Source organism: Dipteris shenzhenensis, chromosome 18, assembly GCF_047967505.1.
Source record: "Dipteris shenzhenensis isolate YYH24624 ecotype China chromosome 18, Dip_SZ_1.0, whole genome shotgun sequence".
Lineage (NCBI taxonomy): Eukaryota > Viridiplantae > Streptophyta > Polypodiopsida > Gleicheniales > Dipteridaceae > Dipteris > Dipteris shenzhenensis.
The window spans coordinates 20,816,624-20,837,752 of record NC_141613.1 but is presented as its reverse complement, the minus strand read 5'-3'; the positions used below and the strand labels follow the sequence as shown (position 1 = coordinate 20,837,752).

Genomic DNA, 21,129 nt, shown 5'->3' with positions numbered 1-21,129 from the left:
ACTCTCTTCCCCCCACCGTCGCCCATCTCGTCGCTCGTCTAGCTTCATCTGCTTGCATCTCCCCACTCGCCATGCCGGTTTCTCCCTCCAGCCATTCTGCCCATCATGGCTTTCCAGCCTCGCTCACTCCCCACAGTTTTCATCGCGTTACAACGTTTCAGTTCCATGGATTGCAGAATTCTTGGCAACGGCTGGCGCACCACTGCTGTTGCAAAGGGCACTTCATCCGCAATATGGCGATACAGTATTCCTCTTGTAGAAGCTCGTATTCTGCGGCTTTCAACTGCTCTGAATTGTCAGGTTTTCAGCAACTCGGAAATGCTTGTAGCTCGCGCAAGACCAGTGTCAATTGCTTTCATGATGAACATACAGACCTGAAAGAAGCAGAAAAACGAGAAGGAAGTTTCTCTCGCTTGAATCATGGGGGGGCTGCGGGATTACGGGAAAATTTCTCGTCATCTGTTGAGGATGATGATGGCCACCTTCAGGCGTGGAAAACAGAACTAGAGCGAACAACTGGCGAACAAGACTGGAACAATTTATCTTGGCTGCAAGCCAAAATCGACAGTAGGTGTGTTGACAACATAAGGATGTTGGTAATCGACTCTGTCCAGGAGGCGAAGGCCGGTCATCCTGGATTACCTTTGGGAATGGCCGAGGTTGGTTATGTACTTTACAGGAAAGCCATGAGGTATAATCCACAAAATCCCAGCTGGTTTAATAGGGATCGCTTCGTGCTAAGTGCAGGCCACGGCTGTCTCCTTCAGTATATCTGCCTTCACCTTGCTGGATATGATTCTGTGCAGGTAGCATATCTTCACCTCGTATACCGCTTGTTTGAAGAATATCATTTGTTAGCACTAGCAGTCGCATTGCGATTTAATTACCCATCGCATGTGTATATGTGTGTATGTTTGTGTATATGTCTACACGTGTGGGGGGAGGAAGGAGGGAAAGAGAGAGAGAGAGAGTCTATTATAGTCCAAAGAAGATCGGAAAGCTCAAAGAGTGGAGCCACTAAAGCGGGCATCCACTCCCAAAAACCTACTTACTTATATCACTTAGAGAGACTTAGAGTCTTAAGGTTTTGATTTGAACTCGATGATGAGAGTCTCGCCTTTTGAACGATGGTAAACAACCCACTTAACCACTTATATCAATTATAGATTGAGAGTATTAAGGTTTCTACTTGAACTCCATGATGAGAGCCTTGCCTTCATGGTAAACAACTTACCCTCGTTTCTAGCTGCCTTCACCTTCGCTAACTCAGTGGCCTTTTGCCTAGGTTGGAATCTAGTGAATTCTTTGTCCATACATACTTTGGTCCCTTTCAATTTGTTGGATTGTTTGAGAATGTGAAATTTTGCTAGCTCCTGTGCAAGAGTGAGCATTGCATGAGTACCATCTAAATTGATTCTCATGAAGTCGTCCTCTAGCCACTTAGGGCTTGGTGGTCCTGTCTTTATCTCTTCATAGTTTTCATCGAATGTTGGTTCCACTTGATAGCAATCCTTAGATAATCCCCCACCTTGATTTCTTTGTTGCTAAATCAACTTGGTTCTCTTGGTTCTAACCTCACAAGAGATAAAGCGTTGGAAATGGCAGGTCCAAGACTTTGTTAAATGCATCTGTCCCCTTTTGTTCACTAAGCTAGGACTTCTTGGATGTAGCCCTTGTGACCAGTTACCATGCATGGTCGAAATGAGAAGATGTACATATCAACAATACAAATGATGCCCATGCATTATGAGAATTTGCAAGTAAATGTGCCTCACTCAAGGAAATTGCCCCACACAGTATCATGAGTATTATGACAATGGGACACATACATGTATGTTCTAAGCCTACCATTGTGAATGTTCACACGCTTATGCATCATGAATGGTTAAAAAATGAGCAAATACATATGCCCCACCATAGAAATGATGTCCAACTGATATGAAAATTTGCAAGTATATGGCTCTTTTAAAAAGAGGGCCCCTAATAGATGAAGTGTGGGTGATGTTTCCACATCTTGCGTCCGTCCCTTCAATCCTTATTCAATCCGGCCCATCCTTCTTGATAGGAATGCAAAGACCAATTATCCATATTCGTGAGTGGAGAAAGTGAATAATAGCTTCAGCCTTTTATAGGAAGGGTTCAAGTGGGAAATTTGGCAAACTGATCTATAGATCTGAAATTTGTCTCCTATGCCACTTTGAGTGAGAACCTAGCTCTAAGCTGAAAGATAACTTAGAGAGGAAACTCCTACAATCCACTGCTCAAAAAACCCCATGACGCATAGAGTTCCTTGCAAGAAACTCTAGTCCAGCTCGTCATACGTTTTCTCAATGCCAAATAACCAACATTTAAGCAGTTTGAATTTTCTAGGTCTTGCATTTATAAGCTTAAAAAATTTGTCAGTGTTGGAGGTAGGTGTTGGGATTATTTTAGAGCTTGTAGTGTGAAGAACTCCTACCATCACCACATTTGGTGGCATTGCCATGGAGATGATGGATGCTCTTCAGATAGTCGGTGTTGATACTCTTTACACTACAATAGAGAGTTTAGAAATTGGAAAAGAGTCAAAATTATGGAATCAAAAAAAAGAAAGAGCTATTTCCCTTATCAAGCTTGTTGTCCGACTCCATTGGGCACAAGGAAGCAAATTTCTTCAAAAAGGAGTTGTAAAAAACTATGCATCCTGCCAAGCTTATTAAAGAAGAATAGGACAGGAAGCAATTATTGAACGAGCATGGTAAACAGTTTAGTGGCAATACAATATGGTACTATACTCGAGCAAAAAATCAATAAATTGGTAGTTGAGCATGGGAAAAAGGAACCATCTCAAGTGGGTCTCATGCCCAAGCACTAACAATAGACTACCTAGTCACAAGAAGAAAGTATTTACTGCTGTTTTGTGTACCCCGCAAAAAACTATGGGAAAGGATCAATGCTCAGATTGTATGACAAGGTACTCAAAGAATTGAAAAAGCACCTACTTGATGGATCGAACTTTAAGGAGAAGATGGGTGATATAAGGGTCAAACAAGGATGACCCCTCTCAACACTTCTCTTCGGCTGTCCTTAGGTGAGTTAGAAGATTGGATGAGAGCATACAATGATATAGCTTTCTAGATATGCTATACTCCTACTCATTTATGAAGATGACGAAATACTCTTTGCAAAGGACAAAAAGGACATCCAAACACACCCGGATGGATTAGGCAAAATTTTCCAACAATCAGGCATGAGAGTCAATATTGCAAAGACAAAGGTCATGTTAATCAGAACACGGGACCAATAGACACCCTTTACATTTGAAGGGTAAACCCTCAAAGCAGTCACAACCCATAAATATTTGGGGCTCGACGAGCTCAAGAAAAATTATAAGTGAAATGCATGCGTGGAGAGCAGTTATTGGGGGTCTGAAAGCCCTATATAGTTAACAAATGCAAAAAAGAAAATTTTTGGAGCTAAGTTCCTACACACAACAGTTGTTCAAATATTGATCCTCTATGGATGCACAGCCTGGGCACCCAGACTCTCCAAAGAATATTGAATAAATAGAAACAATTCACAAAAGGTTTCTCATAGAAGATCTAGGGATCAAAGTGCAAACTCCCTCTCCCATCATGTTAGGAAAGACAAGGATGATACTGCTTGAAGGGGAAGATCTTCTCAACATACCTTCACAAGGTAACGAAGACGGACTCACAGAGCCATGGAGGCAACAAAAAATTCAGGTTGACATAGAGAGGGGAGCAAGACATGGGAACTACATGCTGAAGATATCCCAGTGGAAGAAGGGAAAATCATAGAGCTAGTCATGCAGAAAATGCTACTGAAAGTATGGCAAGACTCACAAGTGAGAGATAAACCTGATGGAGAAGTATGAAATGCAGGAATATCTTAGGGAGGATGTCTCCATGTTCAAAAGGCATATAATCTGCAGAATATGAGCCAGCTCCCACGATCTAGAAGGTAGACAAAGGTAGATGGGCTAGGCCAAGACTCCCCAGGGAGGAAAGAATCTAGAAAATCTGCCCAATAGGAGTGATGTAGACGCATACAATGACATGGTGGTGTAGGATAGACTAGGACTTAGTCTATTTTGGCGTGTAGTACTTGGGTACTACATATACCAAGTACTTGTACCTCACTTTCATTGAGCGTTCTATTGGAGTTTTTGTGTGACCACTTCTTGTTCACTTGCGTTCACAATCTTTCTCCATTTGCTCCTTCAAAGCCTCTGTCACTAGTACCGGTCCCTACCTTGCTTCCTGTTACCCAACAAGTTCACCGGTGTCCTCGTGTGTTGCTCTTGTCACCTCAGCCTGCTCATGAACTTCAGAGCACCTTCGTGGGAGCACTTTTGAGCTGACTTACTGGTCCTGCTCCACCCACTCCCGATAGCCGTACATTCGGTTAGTGTCTGTGCATTTTGGCCTTACAGCCCGTTGTATATCTGTTGTACAGCTTGCACATTTGGCCGCACATCCTGCGCATTTTGGTTGTACAGCCTGCCGTACAACCTATGCATTTTGGCCGTACAAATCAGTACGGAAATCTGTGCATTCATTCGTATGGTCAGCTAGTGGTGCTACTAAGCACATGACTTCTAGAAAGGAGTGGTTTCAGGAAATCTCAATTGTTCATGGCAGATAGGTTACATGTGCAAATGATGCATTATAGGACATCATAGGAGTGGGAGATATTTCCATCCTTTTGGATTCAGGCAAGAAAAAATCATCCGTGATGTTTGGGGTATGTCCCTGATTTGAGAAAGAATTTCATTTCAGTTTCTTCTATTGCCCATGATCATCACATGCTTGTTGAGTTTCAAGAAGATCAATGCAGGATCAAGGATCCCATATACAAGCTTGATGCTCAGCCCTATGTACATCAAGCATATGCTGTCTCATTTTCTTCTCCCAATGATTTATGGCATGCCAGGATTGGCCATGTTCATCATAGGGCATTGGCCTACTTGTACAACAATGAAACGGTTCAATCGCTTCTGCATTTTTTGGGATACAGATCATCCCACTCCAACTTCATATTCGATCACTGTGAATAATGTTTCCATGGGGAGTGCCTTTTACAAGCTCAAGTGGGGGCTATTTGCTGGTGCTTGCTTTGAATGCAAGCAATTTGGGCACATGGCTTCACAATGCCCTTCCCGAGCTCCACGGATGCCAGTGCAAGCTGAAATGGTTCAGCCTTTGAATAAGAATGCAAATGCCTCTTCTATGGTCAAAACAAAGGGGTCAAACAGTTTTTCTCTGTTCAAGACAAAGGCAAAGCCCCGGCTGTCTCACATATGGCAAAATTACAGAAGAAAGGTAATGAAGTGTGTGAAGGGTGTGCTCTTGGCAAATTGCACCATCTTCCTTTCAAGAGGGATGGCTCAGGTTTAGTGAAAGCCACTAGAGTTTTGCAGATCACACATAGTGATGTATGTGGTCCCATGAATGTGACAACCCATAGAGGAGCAAGGTATTTTGTTACCTTCATTGATGACTATTCTAGATTCACATGGCTTTTCCTCATGAAGGCTAAATCTAAAGTGTTTTATTGGTTCAAAGAGTTCAAATCCTGGCAGAGAACCAAACCAATGAATTTCAGGATACAAACATTTTGTTTAGACAATGGGGGAGAGTACACATCAAATGTGTTTGAAGGGTATTTTAAGGAAAATGGGATCAAGCATCACAAGAAAAGATGCATGCTGAAATGCAAGAAAGTGTCAAAGGCATTTTGGGGAGAGGCCATTACTACAGCCACTCAAAGTGTATGGCTCAGTGTCTTATGCTTTGACTCCATCTCATCTTAGATCAAAACTTGATGACAAAAGCATCGAATGCATTTTTGTTGGATATAGTATAGAAAGTAAAGGCTTCGGGTTCTATGATCCAGCAACCAGAAAGGTAATAATCAGCAGAGATGTTGCATTTCCTGAAAATGAATACATGCAGCCCACTATTGTGGATTTGCCACCTTATGATGATATTCCTTTGGATATAACTCAGTTTGAGGATGATGATATGGGTTCTCCAGAGGATACTTCTTCCTCCTCTCATACTTCAGCTAGTTTGCCACATGTTGAGGGTGATTCTCCCTCAAATGTTCTAGATGAGCAGCCAGCTAGTGAGAAAAAACAGCCCAATGTTTGGATACATTATCACCATCGTGGAGTCAGTCAACCTCAAGATACAACTCCAAGTGGTACAATCAGCAGTACATTTGAGAAATCCATTCCAAAATGGGCAAGGTTGACCATTTAGGATGCAAAGGATGAGCCTACTTTGGGGAGATCTAGGGCAAGCACAAAAAGTGCTCATGGATAGGTCAATTCTGCATTGATGACCTCTGTTATGGAAGCTGAGATTGAGCCTCAAAGGTAGGGATATCCTTCATGGTAGAAGTCCATGGAATCTGAAATTAGGTCCATTGAAAAGAATGCCACATGGGATTTGGTTGATGCACTTATTGGTAAAAGTATTATGGGCACCAAATGGATCTATAAGGTTAAGTATCATTGCGATGGTACAATGGAAAAATACAAGGTCCATCTTGTTGCAAGGAGTATGTTCAAGAAGAGGGAATTGACTATGAGGGGACTTTTGCTCCGGTAGCCAAGATGACTACCATTCATTGTGTCATTTCTCCTACAAGGTGATGATGATTTGGATGGGGGTAGCCAGGATTTTCAGTCACTTTGTGCACTCCCCATTCTTTATGACATGGGGCTTAGTGGCTTGGCTCTCTCTTACCGGGGTTTGGTCTTTTATGAGAGACATGACTCTTCTTGGGCCATTTCGATTCAACGTCATCAGGTTGAGTCCTGTTCTTTGGATGTACCATTCTTTATGACATGGGGCTCAATGGCTTGGCTTTCTCTTACTGGGCCTCAGGTCTTTTATGAGAGACATGACTCTCCTTTGGCCATTTTGATTCGACATCATCATGTTGAGTCTTGTTCTTTGGATGTAGTACTACACCTTCCTTTTGCAGCTGTACATGCCTCTGTGGATACCCCTTGGGAGATACCTCTTGGGAATGTTGGCAATTGTGTGATGCAGGGACATAGCTAGGAGACCATAGCAGACCACACATATCGACAAATCTATCATAGGCTTTATGCTGATACAGGTGGCATAGCTAGGAGACCACAATAGACCACACATATTGACAGCCGAGCACTTTATCATGGGCTTTATGCCTTCACGAATTTATATGTTTTTGGCTTCCTCTTAGGCTTGACCTCCTCACCAGCTTCTAGATGGTTATCACATTGCTGCTACATTATAGCTCTCATCTTCTCGATGGGCTTATAGATTCTTCTGTGTATTGGCGTCTTTAAGATTATGGCTAGTTTGGATTTGTCAGGGTTTTGATGCCCGCTAAGAGGCTCCACCCTTTTAGCTCATTGTATCAAGTTCTTTCAACCTCATTGACCAATTGGTCTTTTTGATACTTTTGATAACTCTCTCTCTTTCTCTCGCCCTCTCACTCATATGTGTGCATTCTTAGCGGACATTAAACTCTCTCTTTCTTACACACACACACACACACAGTGCACACATATACATGCACGTTCTAAGTTGTCTCATTATTTACTTTGTGCTAAGGTTATGAATGCTCATTTTTTCAATCGCTTTTGCTTAGATTGAAGACTTGAAAAAACTCTGTAAACTTGAAAGCCGCATGCCTGGCCATCCAGAGAATGTTACTACCCATGGAATAGAAGTGACAACTGGTAAGTTATTTTTTGACACATTTTCATGGATATTATGAGTTTGAAACTTGCCACGTGGATGCGGATTGGGAAATTTTGACTATATTTTTAAGATAATGGATCGTTTTAAATCTCAAAATCCTTAGATCTTACTACTTGCAGAGAGTTTCAATGATGTAAAAAAATTAGATAGAATGGGAGTTCATTGTATTCCTTAAGACTAAACACTTCTTATTCATGACTATCTGAAGGCACATGGTGGAGAAGGGAGAGAGAAAGTGATACTCAAGAGAGACATAATGAACCGGAAATGAAATGACTAAGCAATGACAAAATAAGAGTACTCACATGTAGACCAAAGAGCTTGTAGCTTGATACTTGATTGATTTGACACTAGACAAGTACAGCTCTTATATAAGAGCACACACACACATATGAACACCTATGCACATGGGATAACTCCCAATGTGACACGTGGCATCCATAGGACATACTAGAGTAGAACTCACACTAGAACACACCAAATTGACTCAACTTGGCTTCATATTCTAACACCACCCCATGAAAGCAGTGTGAGACTACTAGAATGGAGCCAAGAACAGAACATGACAATGATAGGACTACTAAACTTTGCAGTGTCTGAACTAGACATGGCTCCCATGCCAATCTTAGAGGCTAAAGTTTGAGCATGGTTCAGAGATCGGACTGAACACTCACATGGCTTTACATCCCAAACATGACTTAGAGGCTCATGTCTCGGCATGGATGCATGAACAACTTAGAGGTCTAGAAGACCAATGCACCAACATCCTGGAACTCATATGCTAGGCCTGATAACTGGACCCTATCAATGTTAATACATTGATCCTACAGTACATCCCCCTCTTGACTCCAGGGACTAACTAGAAACATGGAGTCACACACCATAAAAGAAATACATCATTTTAGGAGGACAATCCAAGGCAGAGGACCTTTATTGACTCAGCACACATTATTTATTACATTCATTTTGGGAAACATCCCGGGAAGAGTACCCAAATATCCCTAACCATTATCTCTCACTTCATATAGATCATGTAAAACAATAGATATAGCTCGTCGGTCAGGTCCAGTAGATGTAGGGTGAAGCTTTTCGAACTTGGATTTGATCTCCATGGCGGAAGTAGTGAGGTCAAAGTGATGGAGCAATCCGTTATCTGACCTCACACTGATACGGACAAGTGCTTTCTCCCAAGATGGGAGTGACTGCTCTAGGAGGACTAGGTTCCATGGTATCAACACTTGGAGAGGAAATGAGCAGGGGAGATAGTGCGTAGGCAGCTGCAAATGGTTTCAAGGGAAAAGGGGCAGCTGCAAATGATGCGGCAGAGAATGTAAGTTATGGTGGCTGAGGCAGAACTGAGCAATGGGCAGAGAAAATAGGCAGCGTGGGCTGCTGAAATTGCAGCAAATGAGGACAGATGTGGTGCAATTTTGGGGCAGAATGAGGAGTAGAAATGGCGGACTGTTTGGCAGCGTGGGCAGGAAGCATGGATAGCAGGAGGCAGCACGATTTAGGTGTTGAAGTCACTTGTAGGGAGAATGCTAGAGTCATGATATCTATTAGAATTGGGGCTCGCAACCAGGTTTAGAAAATGAGATCACGAGACTATGGCAATTCTTCGGCATTGAGAATCAGCAACCTTATCTATCTGAATACATCTCTGACTGAATACGTCTTTTCTCGCGACCTTGGAAAGTGGGTGGGGTTTTGCTAAGATTTGAGGCAAGTTTAATGAATCCATTTGAAGGTATGAAGTGAAGGGCGTTTATTTATCTAAATACATCTACCTGAATAAAAATTTTATTTCCATCTTAGAAAATGGGTGGGGTTTGCTAAAATTTGAAGCAAGTTTAATGAATCCACTTGAAGGTGTTTTAGTTATGCATGCCTTTTCAATTTGCTTCTAGGCACGTTGATAGGACAAAATCTGTATCAAGTTTTTTTAGCACTGTATATAGCTGTGGGTAGGCACATAGTTGTACACAATTAGGTTAGGTGTGGGATTTTGGCATTTGTAGATTTTTCTTTCACAAGCATGATGGACTGATGTATATTTTTTTGAGATAATAAAGTATGTTTTGCAGGGACTTCATGGGAAATGATGAAATGCAATGTGGTTGTACCAGACTTCCAGAGCAAGGGTGTCTAGTGTGTGGTCAAGTGAAATGTTTTTGGGGTCATGTAAAGTCAAGTCATGAAGGGTTTTTTTAAATTTTCTTGAGTCAATGTGCACTTGCATGTTACAGGAATTTTATATGTTATGGTGTCCATGTCAAAGGGCTTTTCATGTGTGTGTACGGGGTTGCATGCAAGCTTTAATGTGCATGCTAATGTGTGTGGGAATTGTGTGACTAAAGGTCCAAAATGTGCATTTAACGTGATTTGGGGGAAATGTCTTGAGAGTGGTAAAATGTCACTGATGAGGTGGCAAATTAGGCTGAGGTGGCTGGACTGACTAGGAAGGCATCCTGCTCATGCAAAGGTGGCTACGTGATGGATGAAGGGATGCTTCTAGTCGACGAGCTAGACGTAGATGAAGGTGACAGCTTGCAGGAGGATTCAGGAAGGAGTTCGTGGGCACACGGAGGATGATCACGTGAAGATAGGAAGGAGTCGAGGGACGGATGGTGGCCGTGGTACCATTGAATTGCAGAATCGATCAGCCTGGCGTCCAAATCTAGGAACCAAAGGAGTGTTTGTAATGAAATGATATGTCAAAGAACCAACCTCGGGAGTTTTTGGTGGCTGGAGCATCCCTTCCGAGAAGCTAGAGACAAGGGATCACAGGAGAGGAGGAGCACGGGTCATGACGACGGGTGAGAAGGAGAGGCTTTTGGCTGGAGAGCTCTGGCAGGGGAGGCGGAATTCGACGGGCTGGCGGGGAGATAGAGGAAGAGAGCTCTGTGAGCGACAAGAAGGAGAGCTCTGAAGGGGAGAGCTTCTGAAGTTCGGGGGTCGAGAGCTTGAACGTGGCCTAGGAAGGATGGTGTAGGGAGTACATGAGGTCGGGGAGTATCTTGAGCGACAGGGGGCTCTGGAATCCGGCTGAGGGAGGCTTTTGACTGAAGGGAAGGACCCGGACTAAGTTGGGGATCGCGACTGCAAGCTGAAGTGTGTAGAGGACAAGAGTTTGGGAGCTGCGCATGAGCTCTTTGGGTTTTTGAGAAGCAAAAGGACCAGGAAGAGCGAGGGAGGCGATTGCGAAGGTGGGAGAAGAGGCTGTCGTAGCATGAAGAGGTGAAAGATAACGGAGGTGCTTCATTGAGAGCACGCATAAGGTATATACGTATAGAGGCTGGTGGAGAATTCATGGACTGAGACGAATCTGTTTGCATGGGAATCGGGCTGGAGAGAAGGGCCATTGCAAGTGCTGGGTATTTTCACATATGGGACTTGGGCTGCTGCTTTGGAAGAGAGTGCTGGGTGCTGAATGTCACCACAATGTAAATATCCTAAGTCAAAGTACAGTTGACCATTTATTTGATCATAATTAAAGAGTTTTATATGTGTTAATTATGGTCAAAGAGTTATTTTAATGGTCAAAGGATTGACTACGGTCAAAGATACTTGACTCTAGTCAAGTAAACCTGACTGCGGTCAGAGAGTGTTGACCTCGGTCAACAAGACTTGGCACGCGCCAAGAGGGTTAACCCCGGTTAACCAAGATGTGCCAACTTCGGTTGGAGAGACTTGGCTATAATTAAGGCGCCTTGACCTTTGGTCAAAGCTCTTTAATTATAATCAAGAGTGTTGACTCCGGTCAACCAGAGAATATATATATATTTATTTGTATATATATTTGTTTAGATGTGCACATGTGTTCAGTGGGGACGCCCACCGTGACTAGGATTAGTCCACAGTGTGTTATTTGCATGCAAAGCGCTAACAATTAATGGGTACCATGGTGGTGCGCTTTAATTAATTGTTGCAGGTACTAGGAAGGATTATTTTTCCTAAGCGTAATGGGAGCCTGACAAGCATCTAGGAGGCAGTTCGTGTGACCAAGAGCTTTGAAGACTCCAGAATGGCCCTTAGTGGCATGTAATAGGATTTAGTCTAGATTTTAGACAAGTGGCATGTTGCCAATTTGAAGGGAGCTTGAAGCTCTTGTAAGAAAAGGGATTATTCACGTTTTGTAATGTGGAGATTTACGAGATAGCTCTACGCTGAACTTCTGTAACAGATTTTCTTGGATGAATAAAGACCTTCGGGGGGGTCCAGCCCGACGATTTGTCCTGGGCCCTAGTGCATCTTCAGAGAGAGGGAGTGAGGGAGAGCTTTTGAGAGCATAAATCCCATCGTTTAAGAGTGGTGATAGCTGTCTTTCACCATCCGTCTGGTTTTATTGGTATCAGAGCCTGGATCATTGTTTTCCTTGACAACGACGATCCAAGGTGCTCAAGGCCAGTGACGTGGACGAAGCGTTGGTGACAGAGAGGCTGACTCAACTGAGTCGTACGCCAGACGTGGGTTTCCAGGCAGTGTGATAGGGACTAATGTTCTGGGCAACGATTGTTTTGGCGCCAACATTGCTCTGAGCGTCCGGTAGCGTGGAGGCTGTGTGAAGGGAAATTCTCCGTCGACGACTAAGGAGGCTTTCTTACTTACGCGGGCACAGAGGAGAGGATTGCATGCGTTGGGTATGGTGAACTCCCCGCAAACAAATGCCTTCACTTAGGCGCGGGCTGAGAAGGAAATGTACGGGTGTGAGCCTCACGTGAGCTATGAAAGAGTGCTGGAAATTTTCTGACGGGATTTGTAGGTTTTGTTGTCGATCCCTTGCACAGGCGTTAGGTGCTGCAAAAGTGATCAGGATGCAGGCGCGACGCGCGACGACCACTGCATAGCCAAGGTTTGAAACCTTTGGCTGTTGCTGACGTGGCAGGGGTGCCACTTAGGCAGACACGTGGCACACAGGTGACGTGGCGTCCGCACGTGCAGGCGCTGACGTGGCGGATGGAGCGGTGGGGTTGATGACGTGGCACTGACACGTGGCAGACAGCTCAGCAGCTGACGTGGCAGTACACGTGGCAGACAGCGCAATTGCTGACGTGGCATGCACGTGTGAGATGACCTGGCATTCTGACAGGTGACATGGATGCTGACATGGCTAACCAGGGGTTAATCTAACTCAACCTTGGTAGTGGACTGGTTAGAGGTCCAGTTAGTTGACCCAACCAGACCAGTCTGGTCACTGCAACCAGACTGTGACCAGTCCAGTTGGCCCAGTTGCAAACTAACCAGACCAGAACCAGTCAGTCTGGTTAGAGTAACTAGCCAGTTACTCTATCTGGTTACTGTTCTTTAAAAAAAAAAAGAACAGTTGCAGAGACTGTTTCTGCTAGCAATTTTCGCCTGCTTGTCAGACTTTTACTGTCAGAAAAGCAGCAGAAAAACAGAGAAAGCAGAGAAAACAGAGAAAGTAGATCTCTACTGTCAGAAAACAGCAGAAAAACAGAGGAATCAGAGATTTGCAGAAAAAGAGTATGCATGCCTTTGAGCAGTAAAAAGAGGGAAAAACAGATGCCTTTTGAAGCCATCTGCAGCAGCCAGAAAAGGGCAATATAGTTGTTGATGCTTTGGCAACTGTGTGGGTATATGCCTTGAACTGACAGATAGTACTGGCATAGATTGTGAATGCAAAACACCTCTTGTTGAGGTACTTTTTCTGTTGGAAAAGCAAAAGTAGTGTGCATCAGTTACCTGCACGGTGTGAGAAATCTGCAGATCTCAGAATATGGATCAATCACCTATCCAGTGGGATTCACAAGATAGGGATGTACATCCAGGACAGAGAAATGTGCCGCAACCTCAACAAGAATTTGAACAGATGGTACGCACTCGTATACAAGAGCTGGAAAATCTCAAAAGGGATCCTAGGGCTCAGCATTTGTTTCAAGCAGAAGCTATGCCTAATCCAGTATATGACGTGCCAATGCCAGAGGCACACTCTCGTCGTGTACAGCCTAAGAGAGAGAGATCTCATAGATCTCATAGGAGACGGTCCCATAGTAAAAAGAGATCGAGGCATCATCACCGATCTCCTAGTCCATCACCGTCTACCTCCAGTTCGACTTCTGTGTCTTCTTCTTCCTTATCAGATAAACCATCCAGGAAAAGAAGGAAACACGAGAAGTCTAGGAAGAGAAAGTCTTCCAAAGCGACCAAGGAATTTAAAGAGGGAGGAAAATCTGTCAAGTTTATGACCTACAATGGACAGTATGGTCATACAGACAAAGCATTGCAGTTTATCAGACAGTTTGATGCTGCATTCGGTACAGAAAAATTTTCAGAATCCTCCAAGTTAAGAATGGTCAGTTTACACTTGACAGCAACGGCTAGTGCATGGTGGAGTGCACAGACCATAGATGGGTCAGCCCCAAGGAAGTGGAAGGGCTTCAAGAAAGCCTTCTACCAACAGTTTATGCCTAAACAGTTTAGAGACCATGTTCTTCAAGACTGGGACAGCTTGCACATGGATGCAGGAGATATAGTGGATGGGTACAACCAAAAGTTTTGGGATGCTTATTTGCAGGTTGCACCTTTCAAAAAGATCTCCAAAGGCACCCAAATGAGGAAGTACAGAGCAGGTCTCACTCCAAGAATTCAGGCGATGCTTTGGGGGCAAAGAATATTCAAGATCTTATGCATTCAGCTTCAGTAGCGAGTCTTGTGCTGCTACAAGATCCATCTACAGTGCCATCCTTGCATGCAGGACGTGCTGATAAAAAGAAAACTGATTTTCCAAAATCAGAAAAGAAAGAGTACCCCAAGGCTGAAAAGAAAGGGTTTCAGCCTCAGAAGCCGAGGGGTACTCAGTTTTCAAAGACTTATAAGGGCAAATCTCTATTCACCCCTGAACAGATAGCGGAATTCCGTAGAGATGGGAAATGCTTCAGGTGCGGTAAAGAGGGGCATGTGGCTGCCCAGTGCCCAGAAAAGCCTTCAACATCGAAGGGAAAAGAGGCAAAGAAGCCACGAGGACCGCAAAAGCCAATGGCGGGGGGAATTCCTGATATACTGGGTCATGCCTTTTTTTTTTTTTCATGAAAAAGACTTCTATTAAGTAAGAACAAAAACCCGCGAGAGCAATCTCAAAGCGGAATACATCATGAAATCATGAGAATAATAAAAAACCCCTCAGAGAGAGGTGGAAAGAAACCAAGGCTGAGGCTGAAAGTGCCATCTCAACCCTGTAGTAGATTCAGAGAAGAAAGGAGAATCCTTCCATTCCCTGAAGAAAGAAGCCCTCCTAGCTGAGGCTGCACGGGAGTCCCCCTGCATACCCGTCCATACGGCCATCAGAGTGTGTACGATGTCTGTCCAGATACTAGCCAGTGTGTGCGAGGGATGAACCTGAGTACCCTCCATAGCCTCTGTGCATGTGGCTCTCCAGATATGCCAGGCTGCTATGCTCGCTATAATCTCCCAAGAAGTATCCACAGAGGCATGTACAGCTGTAAAAGGACGGTGTGGAACCACATCCAACGAGCAGAACTCAACCCGATGACGTCGAACCGAAATGGCCCGAGAGGAGTCAAGTCCCTCATAGAAAACCTGAGATCCTGTAAGAGAAAGCCAAGCCACCGAGCCCCAAGTCATAAAAAGTGGGGAATGGGCAAAGTGACTGAAGATCCTGGCTATCCCCATCCAAATCAATCTCGCCTGTCTGCAATCCCATAAGCAATGCTGAATAGACTCCGAAGCAGAAAGGCAACGAGGGCAAGTAGGGTCGGCTCCGAATCTGGACCTCCAAAGGTTCACTGCAATCCCTCCATGAATAGAAAGCCAAAAGAAGATAGTGATCTTTCTATTCCTGTGGGATTTCCAGAGCCTCCTCCAGAAGTACCTCTGCTGATCCGCAGTAATACCAAAAGTCTCCCAATGAGGAACTCTGGAGGGTCTCCAGCCTCTACTACTGAGCTGAAATCTCCTGGTATTACTGACCGTGTAACAAAAGAAGGCGATGGTCTTCTCTCGATGCCCCGCGTCAATCCACTCCCACTCTCCGGGGTCCCACTGTAAATACCTAATGGGAACTCCTCCATAGAGCCAAAGTCTCCAAGACCCGGTGGAGAGTAACTGGGGGTCAGGGTCTAAGAACCACTCTGAATCTGATCCTTGCATCAAAAGGCCTACAACCCTGATAGGCTGAAAAGCAGACTCAAGCAAGATATCATCTGTAGATCTGAGCAATCTGCCACCATCCTGGACACTGAAAACCAAAGCATCCTCTTGTGCATCTCGGAAGGCTAAGACCTGAAGTGGAACCCCGCCTCTCGAGAAAGCACCTGCCCAAGTGGAGGAAGTGAGAGGCATATCATCTGTGTCTATCCAAGCCTCTGGAAGGGCTGTCTCAATCTGTAAGATCCTCCCTGCACTCCCTCTGAGATGTCCTGTCAACCTTGACTTGGTTTCCTCTGGAAGCCTACGGAAAGCTTTCCAAGATCCCAAAGAAGAAGCAGGTCCCCTCTCCCACCTGGCCCACTGCATGTAGAGTGAGGCACCCAGTGGTCTGCCACAATCATCTAAAATACTGTCGTTCCACATGATGGGCTGCCTATCAATCTCTTCCCGGGAGGAAGGAGGAATCCTCCGAAGAGAGCTTCTGAAACTAGCCCAAGCTTTCAGAATGGCAACCATGAGAGGGGATGAAGGTGATCTGAGGTGTGCTGATGTGAAGATCCATCTAACACTGCTCATCCAGTCTCCTCCTGAGGAAGGTGTGCACCTCTGTATGCTGCTGATAAGAAAGTCCTTCCACGGTTCCTGTCCTGGCATAAGTCCTCGCACCACTATCTTGCAAAGTAAAGCTCTGCACTGTAAATCCGGATCAATAATATTGAGACCCCCATCCTGTGTAGGGAGGATGAGGGTCTCCCAAGCCACTCTGGCTAAGGCATCTGCTGTGCCATCAAGCCCACTCCAGAGAAAGTTCCTGATCGGTCTTCTGAGCTGAATGATGCAGTCCCTAGAACGGCACCAACATGAACAAATAAACCAGGCAGTGGCCAAGAGGACCTGGTTGACCACCACAACTCTAGAGGCAAGATCCAGCTTGGCTGAGCTCCAAAAGAGAAGCTTCCTTCTGATGCTCTCCAACACGGGAGCAAACTGCTGCGTGGTAGAAATACCCAAGCCGACTTGGCAGCCCAAATACCTGATAGGCACACCCCTCTGAACCCAAGTGAACCCTATGTCAAGCCCCCAAACTGGAGTGTCCTCATCACTGATCCAAAAGCCATTGGATTTATGCCAATTTATCTGCGCCCCTGCCGCCAAGAAAAATAAATCCAAAGCTGTCCTGAAAGAAGTCAATGTCTGTGGAGAGGCATCCAAATAAATCACTGTGTCATCAGCCAACTCACTGTCAAGCAGCTCCTCTTCTCTTCTGATGGGAAGTCTCAGCCCAAGGATGTCAGCTTGAGATCTAACATAGATGCTCATAGCTTCGGCCACGAATAAAAAAAGGAAAGGAGCAAGGGGGCATCCCTGACGGACTGATCTCGAAATCTGAAATCTCTCACCCCTTACCCCACCAATAAGTACCTGGCTATGGGCTGATCTGTACAAAGAGGAAACACCTCTGATCCAAACATCAGTGAATCCAAAGCGTAGAAGGGTGCCCTCCAAAAAACTCCAATCTACTCTGTCATAAGCTTTTTCAAAATCCAACAGTAGAATGGCAAGATTCTGGCCACTCTGCATGGCCCACTCTCTGGGTCATGCTTTGAACCCAGAAGAACGAGAATTGCTGCTATCATGGGGCAAAGTTAGAGACCAGCAAGCGCTAATTTTATTTGATCCAAGGGCTACTGATAATTTCATATCAGAGGATCTAGCCCTGAGGCTGGGAATAAAGACGGAAGAGTTAGGCAGGGCTTTGGATGCCGATCAAATGTTTTGTGGGAATCCTGTGCCAGTTACTCCCTTGATAGGGAAGCTCCGTCTTCATGTTCAGAGTTATGTGGATCAGGAAGACTTCTTCATTTCTCCACTGAAACATTATGATGTAGTTTTGGGGATGCCTTGGTTTCACCGCAAGGCAGTGAAGTTGACTCTTCCTGAAAGAGTGCTGGAGTTTGTGCATAGGGGGGAAAATCAGCGTTTAATTGCCAGGAATAAAGGGGACACTATCCCCATTGTATCTGATGTTTCATGCAGTAAAGCAATAAAGTCTGCAATTTCTCCGTACATGGTTTTTGTAAAAGAAAAAGAGAATGATATGCATGCTGAAATGAATGATGCAGACAAAGATAAGTTTCAGTTTCTTGTAAACTTTAAAGATTGCTTTTCTGATGTTTTGCCAGGGGAGTTACGCCCAGAGAGACCAGAAGATCATCAGATAGAGTTAATGCCTGGTAGTGAGCCACCAAATAGACCCCCTTATAGAGTCACTGCGACTCAGAGAGAGGAGATTATGGCTCAGGTACAGGACTTGCTGTCCAAAGGGTTGATTCAGCCCAGCTCGTCTCCTTTTTGTTCCCCTGTACTGTTAGTACAGAAGAAAGATGGTTCATTCCGTATGTGCGTCGATTATCGCGCACTGAACAAAATGACCATCAAGAATAGATTCCCTATTCCGCGTATTGATGATGTCCTGGATCAGTTAAATGGAGCTTCAGTTTTCAGCAGGATAGACTTAAAGAGTGGCTACCACCAAGTGAGGATACAGCCTCAGGATGTGCACAAGACAGCATTCCGCACTACATTCGGGTTGTATGAATACTTAGTGATGCCTTTTGGGTTGACAAATGCTCTAGCCACATTCAATAGAATGATGGATCACATCTTCCGGAAGTACAGGCATTTTACGGGTACTTTCTTTGATGATATCTTAGTTTTTTCTAAGACAGAGGAAGACCACAGAGAACATCTTGCTATAGTGTTTCAAGAGCTGAGAAATCATCAGCTCTATGCAAACAGCAAGAAAAGTGAGTTCTTCTTGGAAGAAATCCACTATCTGGGGCATATAATATCCAAGAATGGGATACAAATGGATCCAGCGAAGATCCGTGCCATTCAGGAATGGCCAGAGCTGAAAACTGTGCATGAAGTTCAAAGCTTCTTAGGCCTGTGATCTTACTACAGAAGGTTTATCAGACATTTTGCTGATATCGCAGCTCCATTACATGACCTTACTAAGAAAAATGCAGCCTTCACATGGGGATTATCACAGAAGAAAGCATTCAATACACTCAAGGAGAAGTTGACTACAGAGCCTATTCTGGTAGTAGTCCCGGATCTTTATCAGTCTTTTGATGTGGATTGCGATGCTTGTGGAGAATGTGTTGGGGCTGCATTGCATCAGAATGGTCATGTAGTAGCCTATGAAAGCAGGCGACTTCGGGAGGCGGAAAGATATTTAGGAATCTATGAGAAAGAGTTATTGGCTGTAATTCATGCCATCCATACATGGAAACACTATCTTTTGGGTGTAGATTTTACTGTCAAAATAGATCACCAAAGTCTGAGATACTTTTTGACTCAGACCAAGCTTTCCGAGAAGCATATGAAATGGGCAAACATGCTGTCAATGTATCATTTTCAGATTGTCCATACTCCAGGAATTCGGAACAGAGTGGCAGATGCCTTGTCCCGAAGACCCCAGGCCAATAATGTAACTATTGCTTATCATCAGGACCTGGAAGGCATGAGGGAACAATATGCTCATGATTCTGATTTTGGTGAAATTTTACAGCAAATGCAAGAGGGGCAATCCACCAGTCACTATTCCCTGAAAGATGGGTATTTAATGAAAGATGATTGCCTATGCATCACCCAGGAGATGAGGAAAAAGATTTTGGGGGAATGCCATGCACCTCCCTATGCTGGACATAGAGGAATTACAGCAACAACTCTAGCACTGGAGAGGTATTTCTTTTGGCCAGGAATGCGGAAAGATATACATTAGTTTGTTACTGAATGCCTTACGTGTCAGAAAATGAAGTATGATAGACGGAAGGCACCTGGCCTACTTATGCCTCTTCCCGTGCCTCAGGCACCATGGGAAAGTATTACAATGGACTTTATTTTTTATTTGCCGAGATCAAAGTCAGGGAATGATGGGATTCGGACTATCATAGATAGATTCAGCAAGCAAGCTCATTTCATTCCGGTTCGCAAAACCATAAAGGTAGATCATATGGCTAAGCTGTTCATGGCACAAATTTTCAAACATCATGGTATGCCTAAGTCCATTGTTAGTGATCGAGATCCCAGAATGACCAGTCTATTCTGGAGAGCTTTATTTGATAACATGGGGACGAATCTGAATTTTTCTTCTTCTTTCCATCCCCAGACAAATGGTCAAAGTGAAGTAGCAAATTCTACAATTTTGGATATGCTGAAATGCTACGTGGGTGACCAAAGTTCAAACTGGGAAAAGTACCTACCATTAGTAGAGTTTGCTTACAATAATACAGTACATAACTCTACAGGGAAAGCCCCTTTTGAAGTCATATATGGGAAAGTGATTTTGCCACCTATATTGAGGACCAAAGATGAAATATTTGCAGCTGATCAGTTTGTAAGAGACCTCCAGACAGCTTACAGCCAAGTCCGGACAGCAATTGAAAGGTCTCAAGAGAAACATAAAAGAGCTGCAGATAAGCATAGGAGACAACTAGATCTCAAGGAAGGGGACTGGGTACTTTAGAGGTTTGAAAAAGCTAGGCTCCGCAAGTTTAAAGGCAAACAGAAAGTGTATGCAAAGTTATCTCGCAGATACTATGGCCCTTTCACGGTTACAGAAAGAATAAATGAGGTTACATACAGATTAGCATTGCCAGAGCATTGGAGGATTCACAATGCATTCCATGTGAGTCTTCTAAAGAAATTTCAAGGACCAGAGCCTACAGAACCAGTATCAGAAGATCCACCAGAAGTGGATGAGCTGGAGGAAGTCCTTCAGCCAGAGCAAATTGTGTACCATATTGTACGTAAAGGCCCTCAGGGTAAGGAGTTTTACAGGTATCTTGTAAAATTCAAGAATTATACAGCATTAGATGCCAAGTGGATGGACGAAGACATGTTATCCGATTATCCACAGCTTTTGGATGTTTACAAGGAAGCTTTTCAGTTGAGGTCAACTGAACAGAAGCCGAGGGGATGTCACCACAATGTAAATATCCTAAGTCAAAGTACAGTTGACCATTTATTTGATCATAATTAAAGAGTTTTATATGTGTTAATTATGGTCAAAGAGTTATTTTAATGGTCAAAGGATTGACTACGGTCAAAGATACTTGCCTTGGCCATGCAAATCAACACCAAGACCATGAATAAACTATTGCATTGGAGCACCCTATCAGTTTGGCATAGCTATTGGCTGTCCCATTCAATGGCATAAGTCCATATGGCTACC

The 21,129-nt window shown here is 44.1% G+C and overlaps 1 protein-coding gene across 1 annotated transcript in view; it reads left to right on the top strand.

The window, feature by feature from the left end:
* Positions 1-233: 233 nt before the first annotated feature.
* The window catches only part of LOC147890934 (transketolase, chloroplastic-like), a 63,298-nt gene continuing 42,402 nt past the window's right edge, over positions 234-21,129 (top strand). The window contains exons 1-2 of the mRNA XM_087389120.1: positions 234-806; positions 7,651-7,741. Of these exons, the coding sequence (XP_087245246.1) occupies positions 234-806; positions 7,651-7,741 (664 nt within the window). The remainder of the gene's footprint in view (positions 807-7,650; positions 7,742-21,129) is intronic.